We start from the raw sequence: 17,714 nt of genomic DNA on the forward strand, positions 1-17,714 counted from the left end.
AACCAGGTCATTTCTCTCTCTCTCTTTCTTTCTAAGTCTCTCTGTCTCCCAGTCACGTAGTGTGAATGTAATGCCTATTCACTTGCTGTAGCTGAAAAGTTTACTGTACCTGGTAAATTCATGCTGCTTCTGCAGCTGCTGCTCCACTCAGGGGTGTGTTTGGATCAGTGGGTGCCTGAACCCCCTTTGATTTGAATTCTGTGTGTTCCCTGTCAACAGCTGACTTACTGGCCTATGATGTAACTCATCAAGCTTCATGCTGTTTTAAAATACTTGTGTGTGTCTGTGTTTGTATACAATTTGAATCAAGGATTTTTTTGCAGGCTTGGTAATCAGCTCAGAAGTGCAGCTTGTCAGCAAGTTAAGGATGATCAAAAATGATTTGGTGAAACAAAAGGATATGCATAGAAACTCACAGCACATTGCTTCTTTTATCTGATTGCGTGCTCTTGAATAAAGGGGATTTACAGTAAATTAAAGTAACACAATCCATCTGCAGCTGCAAAGACAGATAAGGAATCAAAATCACCATACAGACACATCCCCTTGGTCCCTGAAGCCTTTCTTGCTATTGAATATATTATTTTCCAGTTAACAGTAGGGAGATCAGAAATGGTCACTATATTGGTCAGCATCTTGTACCTTCATCTGCAAGGACAATCTCATACACACTAGAAACATCAGATATATGTATTTTGTAACCACAAGCATTATGGCCTGTAAGAACGCAAACCGAAAAAGCATGCATAGGGAATCAACTAATATCAACAAATGAAATGGATACCATTTGTTGGACAGTTAACTATCTAGTTCTGTGTTGGAGGAGAAAGAGAGGGGGAAAAATGATGTTGGATATTTTGCTGAGCCATATTCAGAAGCATAAAATAATGTGCTATCTCTAGTAGAAGCTGTTCAGAATGGCGGGGTGTTTAGGGCCCTGATGATCTAAGTGCATGGCGTGAAGCTCCTCTATGAAATGTCTGTATCCTCACTGCGCTGCATTATTATAAACTATGATGAACCGGTCATTTCTTTATTGTGTGTTGTATGGATGTATGAGTGTTTTACAATTTACTGAAATGATTAGAGAAACTGCGGTCAGTGCGTCCTGACCGATCCTGTCTGGAGATAAATTGATTGATTAACTAATCAGTGAATTTATGCTGCTGTACCTCGTGTGCAAGTACATTTGCTACTTACACAACGTGGGCGCCGGGCGTGAAAATGACAACTGTGCCGGCCAAAATGTGCTAATTGAGTCGATTTGACACCATGCCTTTCTTTTTAAAGGTCTAGTTATTTAATGCTGGCCACACACTAGAGGATTATTGCCCAGATTGTGAGCCCAGTTTGCCCCTCCCGACAGTTGCGGGGGGCTACCAGTCTGAGGGTGGTCTGAACAGATTTTCTGCCCAAATCATCCTGTAGTTTGACAGCTTTACAGACATAATCCTAATGTTACCGACTGGGTTGGAGTTTCCGCGATTTTAAATCCTACTGGAAATTTTTCAGTGTGAAAGGAACAACTATATACAACAATATAGAATAGAAACCCTCAATAGCCAATGACAGTGAGCTGACTGGGAAGCATTGCCAACCGAATTTTGTGTACTTGCTCATGCTGCAAAATGTATAAGCCATGCTGATCCAGTCTTCTTAGCCATGACTTCATTCACATCTTTTTTTGTTTTTTTTCGGTGCAAAACATATCCACATACTAATGCAACCAGCTGAAACGACAGTCTGCCTCCATGTTGTTTGTTTTTCTGAAGTCGCGCTTGATCACACAAGTTTCTGTGAGATCCCAAGTCCCTGGATTCGCCGCTCTGAAATTGTTTAGTAAACGCCTAGTGTGTTGTCTTGTGTCTTGACTGAATCATCTAGTGTGTGCGTTGTAATGATAGTATACACCAGACAGAAGAGTTAATGGTGTTTGCTGCAGAATTGTTCAACATTTTTGGGAAATATGCATTTTTGCTTTCTTGCCAAGGGTTCAATGAGAAGATAGATACCACTCTGATGTCTGTGCGCTAACTATGGCGGTAGAGCAGAGAGTCAATTAACTTATTTTAGCATAGACTGAAAAACAGCCATAAACTGGAAAACATGTGTCTTGGCTCATTCCGCATAAAACAAAATGTTCCCCACAAAATTCAATTTGTGTACAGATTAAACAAACAAGATGCAACGTTAACTTGTACGGTTTAGATGTACTGGTAGACATATTTTTGGACAGAGCCAGGTAAGCTGTGCAGCTGTTTAGCTCTTTAGTCTTTATGCTAATCTCAGCTAATCCGCTCCTGGTTCTCTTCATGATAGCCCGAGCCTGTCAATCTTCAATCTTACTCAGGGCAAGAAAGCAAATAAGCGTATTTACCAAAATGTCTTCTCTTCACGTACAAGGTAGATTTATTTATCATTTTACAACACAGGGTAGTAAAACAAGATTAAGTTGTAGTTCCTTTTATGTTACTCACAAAAGCAAATGTTATATACAAAAATTATATACAGTAGATGAGTGGATAAATGAAGTCATAGAAATAATATTTTCGTATTGTGTGTCCTATCACACAGTCAGCATCACAGTTTCTCTTTTTTTTAATGGTGTCAAAAATCTGTCTATGGCGTACTGCAGTAGCTGAATGTGAACTATCCAATCTGGCTGAAAATATAAGTATATGAATCCTATTTTAGTGTGGATTTGTAATGCCTCTATATAATGCACATTTATATAGTAATTTAACAGATGTTTTAGCTCAGAATCTTCTTCTTTCTCACACATCTATGACTCTGATGCTTCCCACTCAGTTCGACTTTGTCTCGCTATTGCTATCGATCGCCATGCCACCCTGCCTACTCCAGTTGACCCTCTTTCACTTTCTTTTCTCACTCCTCCACATTCTCCTCTCTTCCCTATATTATTTTTGCACAATTTCTCAGTCTCATTGTCATTTTGTCATCCTCCACCCCCCGCTACCTCTTTCTTCTCCGCTATCTGTTTCTGTTTTCTTGTTACTTCTCCTTCCATTTATCTTTCATTCCTCTTAGTCCTTTTTATTATCCTCAACACCTCTCTCACATTGTCCGAAACTGGCCTCAACATTTCCTCCCTTACGCCATCATTCACATTCTTGCTCCCTCTCTCACCACTTTGCTTTCCCTTGTAGTTGCATTTTACAAGGTTAAGTTATGATTCGTGGAAGTAAACAACTTGTAGGCATCCTAAGGGAGCACCCTGCTGTTGTGCTCTGCTTTCAGTCCAAAATGAAATGTGGTCCCAGGGCTGGTCTGCACGCTTGCCAGGCTTTGACATAAATGCCAAGGAAACTTTGTGACAGCAGCAGGGGATTAAAAGGAAATGAAAAGAAACAGGGAATGGAAAACAAGGACAAACAGGGTCCCAAGGAAAATTTGTATTTTAAGTCTTTGGCTAAGTCTAAGTCTATTTGAGTACATGCATATTTTCCTGGAAATGTATTTCTTTTATGAGATGGTAAATGCAAATGCACATCTTTATGATAATACAGAAGTGATTTGTTGTTTAACATCTTGGGGGAAGTGGCTTTAAACATGGTTGTGTATAACAACTAAATCAAGTGATCCAGATGGCTATTACAACACTACATATCCATATATAGACATACATACATAAATATATACAGTGTAAGCTCTGTGGACATTTAAAGATATCATCATAAATGCGTTTTGACCCTGAGTTTGAAAGTTCTCCTGCCTCCTCCAGGTGGTCGTCAGGGAAAGATGCCGGTGACGGCGCTGGAGGCTTTTGATCTGGAGGTGAAGAGCTGGACACGCTATCCGTGCATCCCAAGCCGGAGGGCCTTTTCCTGCTGTGCAACAAACGAGCGAAGCCTGTTCAGCCTGGGGGGTCTCCAGCAACCAGGGCCACATAACTTCTACTCCAGACCTCACTTTGTCAGCACCATGGAGGAGTATGATCTCGATCAAGGTAACTGTACAGTAGGTGGTAACAGTATTACTGTACTTTTAAGGTAGAACTCAAGTGCACACTGCCCATCTGGAGTACCAGGAGCTTTGAAACAAGTTGAGCTGATGCTATGAAAGAAAAGGTTAGCAGCTAAAATAAATTATCTAATATTCTGCCCTTGTTTCATCAGAAATTCTTATATGCTAATAACCAAAGTACTCAAAAGTATTTTGTCTGTGTGATTAGCTTAGACATCCCTTGTAGGTCTTCTTTCTTACACAAGGATTCAATGAAGAAAAGCTGTTTATGTTACAGCTGTACTGTTTTAATTCTAATCATGTGCCAACAGTTCTTAGTTAACATGAGAAAGAACATGTGCAATGTAACGTAGTGCAAAAGGCACTGCTTAAATGCTAGTTACCATTAATGTTAAATATGGAGGTTTAATATGTAGTTTTGATGGTACTACTACTTTGTTGTGGTAGTGTAGTGGTAGTGAACTTTGAAGAAAGATGTTTCTGATATTTTGTTCACCCAACAATAACAGTACCATATATTCTGATCTGAAATAGTGTAAAAACAATTAGAACATTATACAAGTCCATCCATATATCTTCATCCGGGTCGGGTCGCGGAGGCAGCAGCTCCAGCAGGGGACCCCAAACGAGCCACACTGACTGGGGGATCACGAGGCGCTCCCTAGGGAGGTGTCCCGGAGGCATCCTTACCAGATGCCCAAACCACCTCAACTGGCTCCTTTCGATGCAAAGGAACAGCGGCTCTACTCTGACTCCTCACGAAGCCTTACGGCTCAGCTCTCTTTTCGTCACAACGGTGTGGTAAAGCGAGTGCAATACCCCCTGCTCCTCCGATTCTCCGGCCAATCACCTGCTCCAATCTCCCTTCACTCGTGAACAAGACCCCGAGGTACTTGAACTCCTTCACTTGGGGTAAGGACTCATTCCCTACCTGGAGTAGGCACTCCACCGGTTTCCTGCTGAGAACCATGGCCGCAGATTTAGAGATCCTAATCCTCATCCCAACCGCTTCACACTTAGCTGTGAACCGATCCAGTGAGAGCTGAAGGACCGATGATGCCATCAGGACCACATCATCCGCAAAAAGCAGTGATGAGATCTCAAGTCCCCTACTGGAGCCCCATAAAGAACTCCATTCAGGGTCTGCAAGAAGGCCGAATACTCTGACACGCAAACCTCTCCACCACGATGAGGTGATGGTTCCCGGAGAGGAACATTATACAGGTTGCATGTATAATTCCACAAATTATGATAGTTAATTTAAGTAATCACGTGGCTGGTTCAGTTACATAGTCCAGGGCTGTTTTTTATTCTCAGTCTGTCCCTGGCAGGACTGGCCACAAGGCAGAATTTGTGAATATAATTTTGAAACAAAGAGACACACTACCAAAGCTCGTGAGATGCTGACCATAAGGCAACAGTCAAAAACGAAGGAAAAGACAGGTCATACACTCATCTTCTTGATGTGAAAATGACACTTTCAGAAAATGTTTCATCCACAGGGTATTTTTACAGTTTGAGGTCTAAATATTGGAAATATAAAGTAAATTTCACAATAGAGTTAAGTGTGTGTGATACACTTAAATCTTTGTAGTTACATTTTAGGAGATAATAAAAAATACTTTTATAGAAGTAATTTTGTTTTAGTTTGATTCATCTGGATACATGAGAAGAGAGAGGCTGGCTTATAGGCAGCTCAAAAGAATTGTTGGTTGGGATTCTCACAATGTACGCCATGCCACCCTAAATAACTTAAGAAGTGAGAACACGATCTGTTCTGTGCTCATAATCCAACCCAAATATAGGAAGATTATGCATTAGTTGAGTCAGATCATATCAAAGCTGATGGTGTTGCTGAAAGTCCTTTCCTGAACTAGATTTCTGACTAGTGAAAGAAACGAACAAATGCATCCACAGGGCTTTTTGCTGTTAAGTTATGGCTCACTTGAAATGTTGCTGCATAAAACATAACTGAACACATGCATATATGCAATGTGGGTAATAACTTGTCTACATATTTAGATGAAGTAAACACATCAGTGGTTTAAAGATAACCACAGTTGCCTGTATGCCATACTCATACTTTACTTTAAGGCTGCATTTTGCTGCAATGTGAAGGATTAGCACCCACAACAAAATTAATCATTACCTTGATTGAATACAGGATGATTTAGGCTATGATAAGCTTTAATTAGCCCACGTCATTTTTTTTATACTTTTGTGCTAGCAACACAACATCTATTACAAATCCCATTTTAAGCACCATGAAAACAGAACAGAGTGTGCCTCCATCAAATATTAGGCTGTGATTATGTCTGTTATTAACAAGGACAACAGGTGCTGTGGATTTTAAGTACATTTTAAGGGATTATTATGAAATACAACGTAACTACACCCTGGATTTGGGTTCGTCCTGACAATAGTGGTGCCAGATCAGAAAAGGCTGTTCTTTTGGAGGGCATTGACCAACACCATATTTGTTGTTTGTCAAAACATAAGAGAGGTAAAGACAGATGATGTAAAAAGTTGATTGCGTGTCTCTGCTAATATTATGTTTCGTTTTTTGTATTTACATCATTGCGGAGACTGTCCTCCCAGGAAAACTACACAAGCAAATGTCGTTTTTGATCAAGTGACAAAACCCTCTAGAATTATGTTAGGTCATAGGAAAACAGAAGGAAAAAAGAGGAATTGTTTGCTTGAACGTTTACTCTCAACAGTGGTCTTTATTAAACCATGATCAAGATTGTTCCCTTACCATAACAATTTGACAAAAGTCCCCTAATCTTAAATATGTACTTTTGCTAAACCTGACCAAGTTGTTTATGTGCTAAAGCTAAATGCCCCTTAACCATAGCATTGTGTCATAATGAAACTGGTTTATTTATTAACAGTGATTTGTAATGACTTTGAAAGGCACAAAGACACGTTTTATGTCACTCTGCCAATAGGGACGCCCAAACATTAAATCTTATGGATAAATTTATTAATCTTATAAATGTGGATTCTGGATTGCATCTACACACTATGCATTTTCTCTTTTTATTTGGAGGACTTGTTGTCATTGTGCTAAATTCACAAAACATTCACTGCACCATCTGACACAAATTAAAATGATATCTTGTACTGTCTGGTACGGAATGTGACTTGCTTAGGCCCATTTATCACGTAGTATATGGGCACTAGTCGAGACACAAATGTCGGGAATACTACATTAAGTATGACAGTGATGTATGGTGCTGATGGGAGATTGTTTTACAGCCTAAGTGACAACAGTGCTGGCCAATTACACCAGTTGACCACCGTCGAACTAAAGGCCAGAATCAGTAGAGCAGAAACGGATTCTGCCCGGCCCTGGGATGGCTGCTCCACTGCAGATACAGAAGTGTCTTTGTCAAGCTTTTAATAGCTTAATGTGTAATGTGTAAGTGTATTAAAGGTGGCCGCAGGGTGAGCGTGATATAGATACAAGGTGGTTGCACTGATTAACTGTCATAAATGGACTTATCTATGCAGCAGCAGCTGCTGACTCCATAAAGTATGTTAACATTGCTGATTAGCTGCAGATATGTTGATTTACTTATTAGAGAGATGAATTCTTTTTTTCTTTTGAACTTGAATGGTAACCCCCCCACTGGCGTTTTAAACCCTTCTCTGTACCATTCAGTTTCATGAGCAGAATGAGAAGTTTAGCCTTCTGTTATTCTCATGTGGAGTTTGAAATCTTGGTAACACTGATTTTACACACTAGATTTTATCATAAACTTGTAACTGATAATATAAATTTAGGTCTTGCAGCAAAATACTGTATGTGAGTGCACACTTCATGGTGAGTGTGAAGTATGCACGATGCATGAATGAACACCATTTCCATTTGCTGAATGGGCGCCATATACTTTCACAGACATACATTTAACATACATGACTGACACATCATCTACAAGTATTTTTCATCTAATGTAGCTTCATAGATTGAATATGTTCAGTCCCCCAGAGCCTAAGTGGTGATAGATTCAGTCAGGCAATTTCTCAAAATGTTCTGAAACTGTGTGTGATGATTCTTATAGATACAGGAGATAGATAGCTAGAAAGATAGATAAATAGATAGATAGATAGATAGATAGATAGATAGATAGATGGCCTTCACTCAAAGCTCTGTGATATGAGTCATGATTGGATTCAGCTTGAAAAGAATAGAAAACAGAATTTGATCTTGCAGAAAAACAAACTTCCAGAAATATATATAGAAAAAGATAATCACTCCGTTTACAGTGTTTGGACACAGTAATCCATTTGATGAGCGTCCAGTTACACTACATTCTGGGGTTTACTTTCATGAATCAAGGGGCATGCTGTGAAGTGCACGTTGTGAAGTGTGCCATTCCCAGTGCGCACATGGAAGAAGTTTGCCCTCTGGGCTTTCTGCCAGAAAACCTTACTACTTGGTTAGGTTTAGGCACCAAACTACTTTGTTATGTGTAGGAAAAAATAAAGACCGAAAGCCTTTTGCCAGAAAGCCCTGAAGGCAAACTTCTCACATGTGCGCAAAGCAGCACAATTTTGAAGCCAGAGGCAATCTGGTACACCTAGATATGGGAGAGCCCTTTAAAGACAGGCTCTCCCCTTGACAGTTTTAGAATCCTTTGGTGAGTTTTCCAAAGAGTGAAAATATTACCTAAAAGCTGATAAGAATGTTTCATTAATCTTTATCTTGCTGACATTAATGCCATAATTGGCCATATTGCCATATTTTTCAAGGTGTGGGACAGCAGGCAATGCAGGAATAGACCTTTTTAACAGCAGACATTTTGGCTTGTCATCGCAGGAAAAGCACGGGTGGATTTGATAACATTACAAATGGTTGCAATCCATTTAGGTGAGCTAGTTCCAGGGTCCTGGTATTGTGCATGCTTGCTCACTGGTATGACTTACTTAGTCGCCCTAAAGCTGTTAACTAAATCTGTGCTGTCCTGTGCTTTTCTGTCAATGAGTATTGAGTCACCACAATACCAAACCAATATAATAATACCATAATAATAATAACATCTACTGGATGGACTGGCAAAAAATGTACAGACATGGTTTCCAGATCACGTAACCTAATAATTTGCCATTCTCCAGACTTTCCTTTAAAGTCACCACGAGGTTGATATTTAGTTTCAGTTTTAAGTGTTTTTAGTTTTAGTTTTAAGTGAAACAGTTATTTCTGTAAAATTTGGTGCAGACACTCTTGTCCTTCTCATGATGAATTCTAATCACTTTTGTGATTCACCGACTTTTCCTTTAGCGCCATAATCAGTTATGTTGGTCAATAAGTTGGTTAATAACCAATTGACTGTAAAACAATGGCCTATCAGCCTCAGCTGTACATTGTGTTTACTGCTTATTAGCAAATGTTAGCATGCTAGACACGCTAGACTACCGTAAAACTTAAATTAATAGCCGAGTCCCAAATACCACCTACCTACTACCTCCTTTACTGGCCTTGTGTGGGAACACATTTTGACAAATAAATGCCTGCCTTGATTAAATGCATGGTCTGGTTTTTATAGAAGTTCTTTGGATGTATAAAACCTCTTAAACCCCGTGTGGTTGCCCGCATTAGCTGCTTCTAAGCTGTTTAGATCGTTCATACAAATATTAATGTTTAAACGTATGATCAACATGTCAATATGGACATGCTGCAAATCATTAGATGGGTTAGATTCTCTACAGTACCACTGTTAAGTTCATTTAACGGAAACAACAAGACCCAAAGTCTAATTCTTCTAGATTACCGGTGTAACCTGCATGGCTACAAGAGAGGAAAGGGGGGAAAAGTGCTGACTCACCTCAAGTTAACTTTGAAGCGCTCATTAAGTCTGAATGCGTCCGTTCCTTGATTATTTAATTTATTCCTTTAGTCTGTAAGGGTCCACCCATCAAAAGAATCAAAACAGCTTTTCATAAAAATTTATCCAAGTTGTGAATCCTGTCATGTGAAGTCCATCGCTCTCTGTCTGCTAACTTCTCTCATCCTGCACCGTATTGTTGTTTTCGATAGGTTGCTGCCTTCAAAATAAAAGCGCATAATCCGTCTGTCGGAGCTAGATCAAATGAACGACATGTATTTGATGTTCTTTGATAAAGTATTATTCTGTTTGAAATAAATAAACTATTTCATAGTAGTTTCAAGAATTTGAGTAGTTTCAAGAATTAAAGGCCTGTCCCATATGGACGCCTGTCCCAAATAAAGGGTCAATTCAGTGATTTTAGCAAATAAAAGCATGGGCTATTATTCAAAGTTTTACGGTAATATGGTTTACACTGTCACTGTGACCATGTTGCCACTGTAGCATTTAGAATGCTCACAGAGTCATTGGACTCTGAGAGTCCACACACACACACACACACACACACACACACACACACACACACACACACACACACGCACACTGAAAGTGCCAAATGACTCTGAGTCTGTGTCCTCCAGCTGTGGTGCAGTCAGGTGAAGGAGGATGATTAGATATTCTTCAAATGAACTCTGGATGATTTAGCAGCTCATTGTTGGATGAATTGATTAAACTACAAAAGGACATTATTAGGCGGCTACCTAATGCATTTTTCCAATTTCTATGTGTGTGTGTGTGTGTGTGCATGTTTGTAACTATACCTAAATGTGTTCATGGAGAGACGTACAGACAGAAGGGTTTCAGTGTGTGCAGATGTGAAGGTTAGAAGTCTGGTTTTACGACAGCAGATACTTCTGTATCTCCTGCCAGATAGCAGCAACGTGAACAGGCTGTGGTTGGGATGGGGACTGTCTTTTAGTATTTTTGCGCAGGCACCCCACCGATATTACTGACACTCGGTGGGTACCACTGATCTTCTACGTGGTTTAAATCACCCACTGTAGTTAGAACTTTGAATGGGAATTTTGCCAAGTTTCCGCCAAGTGGTTAAGAAATACAGTTTCTCAGCTATCTTCACCAGTGTGGAGATGTGAGATGACCATGTCAGGTTCTCTGTGATGCAGATTCCCAGGAACCTAAAACTGTTCCCCTGCTACCAGCTCTTTGGTTTTGCTGTTGTTGAACAGTTTGTTGTTCTGTAAACACCACTCTGCAAGATTGTCGACTTCATCCCGACAGGAAGTCTCATCGTTGTTTGAGATCCGATGATGGTGGTGTTGTCTGCAAACTTCGCAACAGTGACTGACTGGGATATTGTTTTTGATGTTCTGGAAAACCAGTTTCTCAAAGAACCTCATCAGTATGGGGGTCCTTGCTACAGGGCGGTAGTCGTTCAGATTACACACTGCAGATTTTTTAGGTACAGGGACGTAGTGGCTGTCTTGAAGCAGGTGGGAACCCTTTTCTGTGACAGTGATATGTTAAAAATGACAGAATGACCTCTATGACAGCTAGCTGCTTGGCACATGTTTTTAGTACATGGCTTGGGATGTTGATGAAACTGACAGGCAGTTCTTCTGGAAGTGGACTAGACTTTACAGCTAACTCTTTGTTGAGGAGATCAAAGCGTAAAGGGTTTTAAGATCATATGGTATTGTGGCCTCACACATGATGGTGGGGGGGTGGGGGCTGCTTTTGTAGCCTGTGATGTTTTGATGGCCTGCCACATATCTTTGGTATTATTGGTGTTGAGGTCTCTCTCCAGTCTCTGCTGATGTCTCTGCTTCGCCTCCTTGATGCCAGCTTCTAGTCTCGGTCTGGCGGTGCTGTTTGTCTCCTTGTCACCTGACCGAAAAGCAGCTTTTTTGACAGAGCCCTCACCTTTTCATTCATCTTGGCTTTCTAGTTGGGGAATGATTTTATTTTTACTTTGTGATCACCACATCATTATCTCTAGAGCGCGATATATTGGCCGGCCGATAATATCAACCGATATGAGCGAATTGCATTTAATCGGCATCGGCCATTTATAACAGCAGATATATGACTATTAAAAAAGAAAGAGCGCTAACGTTAATGAGCCGTTAAACTATAGTTTCTGACCTATTCTAAATATATCTGCCAGCTGCCTGTCTGCAGTTAGTCGTTGACGTGCAATTGTTTACATGTTCACTTTTTGAGACTGTAATTGATTTTATTAACATAAATCATTTAGGAAAAGCTTTTATAGCCCACATACATACCAGCTTTCAATATCGGCCTGTTCTTAGTGTAGTTTATACAGTAAAGGGGTCTGCTATCCGGATCATTCTTAAAATCAAAATATTGGCTCTTTTTAACTTTAATATCGGCATCGGCCCCCCAAAACCCATATCGGTCGGGCTCTAATTAACACATTTGCTGATGTATGATGTCGCTGATATCGTATATTCCTCAAGATTGATGTGGTTATCCTGGGTGGCGGCCTCTCTGAACCAGTCTGTGCACTCAAAACAGTCTGCAGAGCTGCTGTAGCCTCATCTGTCCACATGTTCACTGTTACTGTTGGTTTGACCCATTTAATCAGCTGGGTGTAAGTGGGCAGGAGAAGCAGAGAAATATGGCCTGATAAACCAACATTGGGATGGGGGAGGGCTTTGTAGCTGCTTGGAATATTTGTATAAAGATGGTCCAGGGTATTGCTTCCCCTGGTGGGGATGTGGACAATGTGGTAGAAGGTTATGTAAAACAGTTCTAAGGTCTGGTTGATGAAAATCACCAGCTACAATAAAAAACACCATCCAGTTATTTTGTGATGTAACTGCTGATTACCTCATCCATTTACTGTAGTGTATTTTTTGTATTTCCATCCAGGGAAATGTTATAAGCAGCAACAAAAACACTGGTGAATTATCTTGGCAGTTACTATGGGCTTATGGATGTCTTATTTGATCCATTTTATTTTCCTGTGACCAGACATTATTCCCCATCGTCTTCTTCTTATTGTTTCATATTATACTAAGATATCCTGTAGTTAAACACTTTATGGACTGTATGTGAAACGCACATATTTAACATACAGTATGTATAAATGCAAGTTTTTCACACATAGAATGTGGGAGTGTTGAGATTTCATACATATGCATATGAGCAGTAAAGTTTGAGATGTGTGGCTTTTCATGTACCTGCTGTCACATGTGTTTCAGTGTGTGTGACTGATTTCCCGGCATCACTTCAGTGTTTCATCTCTGTCGCTTCCGCTTTCATGTCTGTTCCTTTGACTGTGTCTTGCCAGTGGCCTGGGCGGGGGAGTTAACAGGCTCTGTGATTGACACAGAGATTAGAGATCACAGGAGCGAAGACACGTGGCGCTAGCAACAATAAAACGCAGCAACAACATATTCATATGTAATGTCCTCCTGAGGCTTCAGACACACATCACAGCAAGACCCTCAGAGAATCACAGAATGCAGTCAGAACAAGAGAACAGAAATGAGGAATGAAAAAGACAGAGACTGTGAGAGGGCAAACTTGGCAGACAGATTTAGATTTATGCAGTTAGTGATTTAGTGGCTCAATGAAATATTGGTCATGTTTATCTGGAGGACAATCATGAAAGAGAGCTGTTGTGCGATTATACTCTTTAATAGAGGTTATAACCCTCTGGGCCTTTACTAATACTGAGCAGGTTCATTACCTGTTCATTTTTGTACAGTCTCTGAAATGTTTTAATCAAGGTGATTTGCATTTAAATGTTCTCCACATCAGCATTCAGTGCTGGTGAGAAGCAGAGCGGCACGCAGGGTTAATGGATGTGATGTTCACTGTGAGTCATAGCTGTGAGTAAAAGGTTCTTAGTGCCCAAAAAGCTTTAACACCTAGGGCAGATCATTCTCGTATGCAAGATTAAGTGACAACACAAGTGCATGCAGCCTCGTTTTGGGTCAACACACCTGTAAAATGTTTTAGATTGTTTTAGATTAGACTATAAGTTCAATTATGAGAGACGTACGGTCAAACTGGCATGTAAATAGCTCACTCAATTCACGTTTCCAACACCTTTTTTTAGAGTTCCACAGCATTATTGTTAAATTCTGTTACCATTAAAACATGAAAGTAACCATTTCTAACTATTACTATGGCTAAATATGTTTGTCTGTTCTTGATAATCACCTGTTGAATCTAAGAAGATTGCTGGCATGTTGGTTTGTTCAGAGTAACATGTCATATGTATTATTGAAACATTTTACTTGTGAAAGGAAATTTAATTTGCTTTTGGTGGTAAAAAACATTTTTTTGTAAAAAATAAAAAATATACAAAAATCAATATGCTGTCAAATCTGTTCAGTGTGGACCAGCTGTCCTGATTCAGGGAATTCAGCTGGTTCAGGATGTATGTGCCAAAACATAAACTGATCTGGTTAGGTCTGCACAAAAACATTATTAAACAGCATTTAGCAAATTTCAGGGCAGATGTTTGATCATACTTAATATTTGCCTCTTACTCTTCTCTCTAAACTGGTCAGATATTAGCAAGCTAACTTTAGTTTAGTAAGTTGGTTCAGTTACCTACACAACTGTTACATCTGGCATACTAATTATAACAACTAATCTCTATGGAAGAACTATTTTGTGTGGTGCAACCTTGTGAATAGGCCAAGTTGTAACTTACAAACAGCTAGTGCAGCCGGCTACTTGTCACACCATAAAGTGACACGGCAAAGTTGATTCATGCGTCCTTGTGAAATAGGTGGTGCTAGAAACCAGGTGATGTAAGTGTGCAGTAGTTGTTGAACTACTGTATCAGAAGAGCTAACAGCAAATATGCTAGCCAGCTGGGAAAATGCCACTGCAAGTCAGTCACAGAAGCGAGTTAGCTTGTAGCTTTTTCACTAACTGGACATTAAGTTCACACAGTATTTGTACCATTGAGCCCTGTCTCATAACTGCAAACCTTTCCCCTTTTGCGGAGCAGTGTTTACTTCTACAGAGCAGTGCTATGAAAGTGGATGGTGCAACACAGCTAATAAGTTGTGATAGCTTCTTCTTTTTGAACTATCCGCCTCTCCGTTCCATCAGAAGTCAGCAGTGCCTAGACAGTTTTACAGTACAAATTTGCATGTCCAAATTCACCAGTTCGCCCAGATATGTAGACATTTTAAATGCTTGTGTGACTTTATACCAAATGCTCGAGTGATTGACATAGGTATATTAATAAGAGAGAGAGCTAATAATTTACTGACAGGAGCTTTGGGTAATGCCTTGGTGTGTATATTGTTGCAGTATCTAGGTACTTTTCCATTTCCATCTACATCCCCTTTAACTATGTGCTATGGGCTGTGTGTGTGTGTGTGTGTGTGTGTGTGTGTGTGTGTGTGTGTGTGTGTGTGTGTGTGTGTGTGTAAATGTCCACTTACTAGAGATGTTAAATGTGTAGGATGTCTGTATGGGGTTAGTGTGTGCGCTTGCATAATTGCATACAGTGATTGTGGTTGAAAACAAATGTGAAATAAAGCTATTGACATACAAAGTATTATTAAACAGTGACAGAAAATGAAAAGAGAGTGAGAACATAATATAATGAAGAAAAATGATGACGAAAACATTTTCTTAGCTTTGGAAAATGTGGCTTGAGTTATTGTAGTTCTTATTAATGGCTGTGTGTTGTGAATCTTCAGGGAAATTTCAAACTCTCTACTCTGATATGTCTTTTAATACTCATTACTCAAGTTAATGCAAACAATAAGATAATAATCTAAAAGTTAAACATGGCATGACGGTGAAAATTGTGTGTATAAAATATGGGGCAAATGGAGGAGCTTTCTAAAGATATATAAGATATAAAGATCTTTATAATATATCTATATAACTCATATTCTTTATATATATATATATATAGCTATATAAAAGATACACCCAGGACCCCTGAACCCAACACAAAAATTAATGAATCAGGTAGATGTGCTTTTGGGAGGCAGGATCACTGCTAGCTGGTTACTAAATGTACTGCAGACTGCTGCCACATGTGTTGTTTATTCATTTCCTTCTCATGGGAGTGGGGTAGCAAGGCAGGGACAGAAATTATACATTTTACATGTGGTGGTTGCTACACCCACCAAAAATAGCATGTTCAATTCCATGGAAGAAGGAGGTGCTGGACAATTTGGGACTTGAAAAATTACAGTATCATTTAAACTTGCTCGTTTCCTGTAGATTGTAGTGCAGCTTTAGAGAGCAAAACGAACTAGGAAATCGAATCATTCCAAAAACTTCATGACGCAGAAGAGATTGACTTGTCTTGACACGTTAACATGTTTATTTTGAACATAGGAACCTAAGTCTACGGGAAGCTATAGACATGCCTATAATTAATGGCATTGACCAATCTTGCTTCAATAGGTACATTTACATTTATTCATTTAGCTGACACTTTTATCCAAAGCAACTTACAATTGCTATACATGTCAGAGGTCGCACGCCTCTGGAGCAACTAGGGGTTAAGTGTCTTGCTCAGGGACACAGAGGTTGATGTGTCACAGTGGGGAATTAAACCCAGGTCTCTCACACCAAAGGCAGGTGTCTTGTCCACTGCTCCATCACCACCACCGGTAGCTGGAACTCCCTCCTTATTATTGTCACACTATATTATTCCAAAGAGTTGCATTTACAAAGAGTATTTGTATCATGCATATTACCAATACAATGTTATTAAAGCCAATCATGAGTGCTTTAAAAGGGCAACCTGTATTCAAACACAGTGCTGATTACTGGACTGTACTGTATATGTGCTCAACTGGGTACATGGATGTCTCATAATGTAACAAGTTGTTCCAGCATGTGATGCCAACCTTTGTTCACAACACATCATCACCAAGTACTAGCAGACACTTTGAACTTCTGATTAGTTATCTAGCACAGAATTGTTTTATTCAAATTTTTTATATTAAAGTGACTTCATAGCTGGCTATACGGCCATGCTTTACAGCCACGCTAGCACTACTGACAATGCTTAACATGCTGATGTTATGTATTTTTAGAAATATTTTTACCATGTTCGCATCTTAGTTTAACATTTCTTGCATGCTACCATTTTCTAATTAACTCTAGACAAAAAAGTGCAGCTGGGGATGGGAATATCATAGGTTTTTTAAAGTATTGTACAACTATTAATTTTGAAGATAGCTTGAACTTTTAAAAAATATTTTACTAACAGTATATGACAATACAAAATGACTCTAAAACAGTTAAGATATATGATGATCTTTTATTTTTCTGCTTAGCTTATTCAGTTGTTTTTAAGTACCTCTCCCAATGTGGCTCTGATTATTGTAGGCATTTGCCTGCCTACGAATCATCTGGGAAATGAAGCTCATTCTGCTATCACACTCTACTGTTGCCACCCACTAATGAAAAGGACACTGTTTAGAGAATCATTACAGTAAATAAAATGTAATCTGTAATGTGACATGAATGATGAAAGGCAGTTCCCAAGTATGTTCTCAATGGAGCAAAAGAGTAACATTATATGCTGATTTTCAGTACAGTGCATGTACATGTTTGTACATTGCTTAATTTGTATTGATACTCCTTTATAGTTTGTATTATTGTTTAAAAACTTTTCCTTCATATAAGTAGACATGGAATCAAGGAGGTACTGCAGAATATTCACTTTAAGGTATTACGAGCTTGTCTTTGTGAAAATGTTGATTGACTAGTGATTAAACTCTGCCGCATTTTCCAAATGCCCTTTATATTAAGCGGTGATTGGTTTGTAGTGGAGAGTGCTTCTTCAGTCACTCTGCATCGCCTTCTGTCTTTTTCTTGTTCTCTTTTACCTAGCATCACAATATGTCTGCTATC

The 17,714-nt window shown here is 39.4% G+C and overlaps 1 protein-coding gene across 1 annotated transcript in view; it reads left to right on the plus strand.

The window, feature by feature from the left end:
- The window catches only part of LOC119906188 (kelch domain-containing protein 8B-like), a 183,662-nt gene that overhangs the window by 119,170 nt on the left and 46,778 nt on the right, over positions 1-17,714 (plus strand). Inside the window, exon 4 of the mRNA XM_038723738.1 lies at positions 3,743-3,967. Coding sequence (XP_038579666.1) covers positions 3,743-3,967 — 225 coding nt within the window. The remainder of the gene's footprint in view (positions 1-3,742; positions 3,968-17,714) is intronic.

Source organism: Micropterus salmoides, unplaced genomic scaffold, assembly GCF_014851395.1.
Source record: "Micropterus salmoides isolate LMB-PRFRI ecotype aquatic unplaced genomic scaffold, ASM1485139v1 Ms_hic_scaffold_16, whole genome shotgun sequence".
NCBI classification, from domain to species: domain Eukaryota; kingdom Metazoa; phylum Chordata; class Actinopteri; order Centrarchiformes; family Centrarchidae; genus Micropterus; species Micropterus salmoides.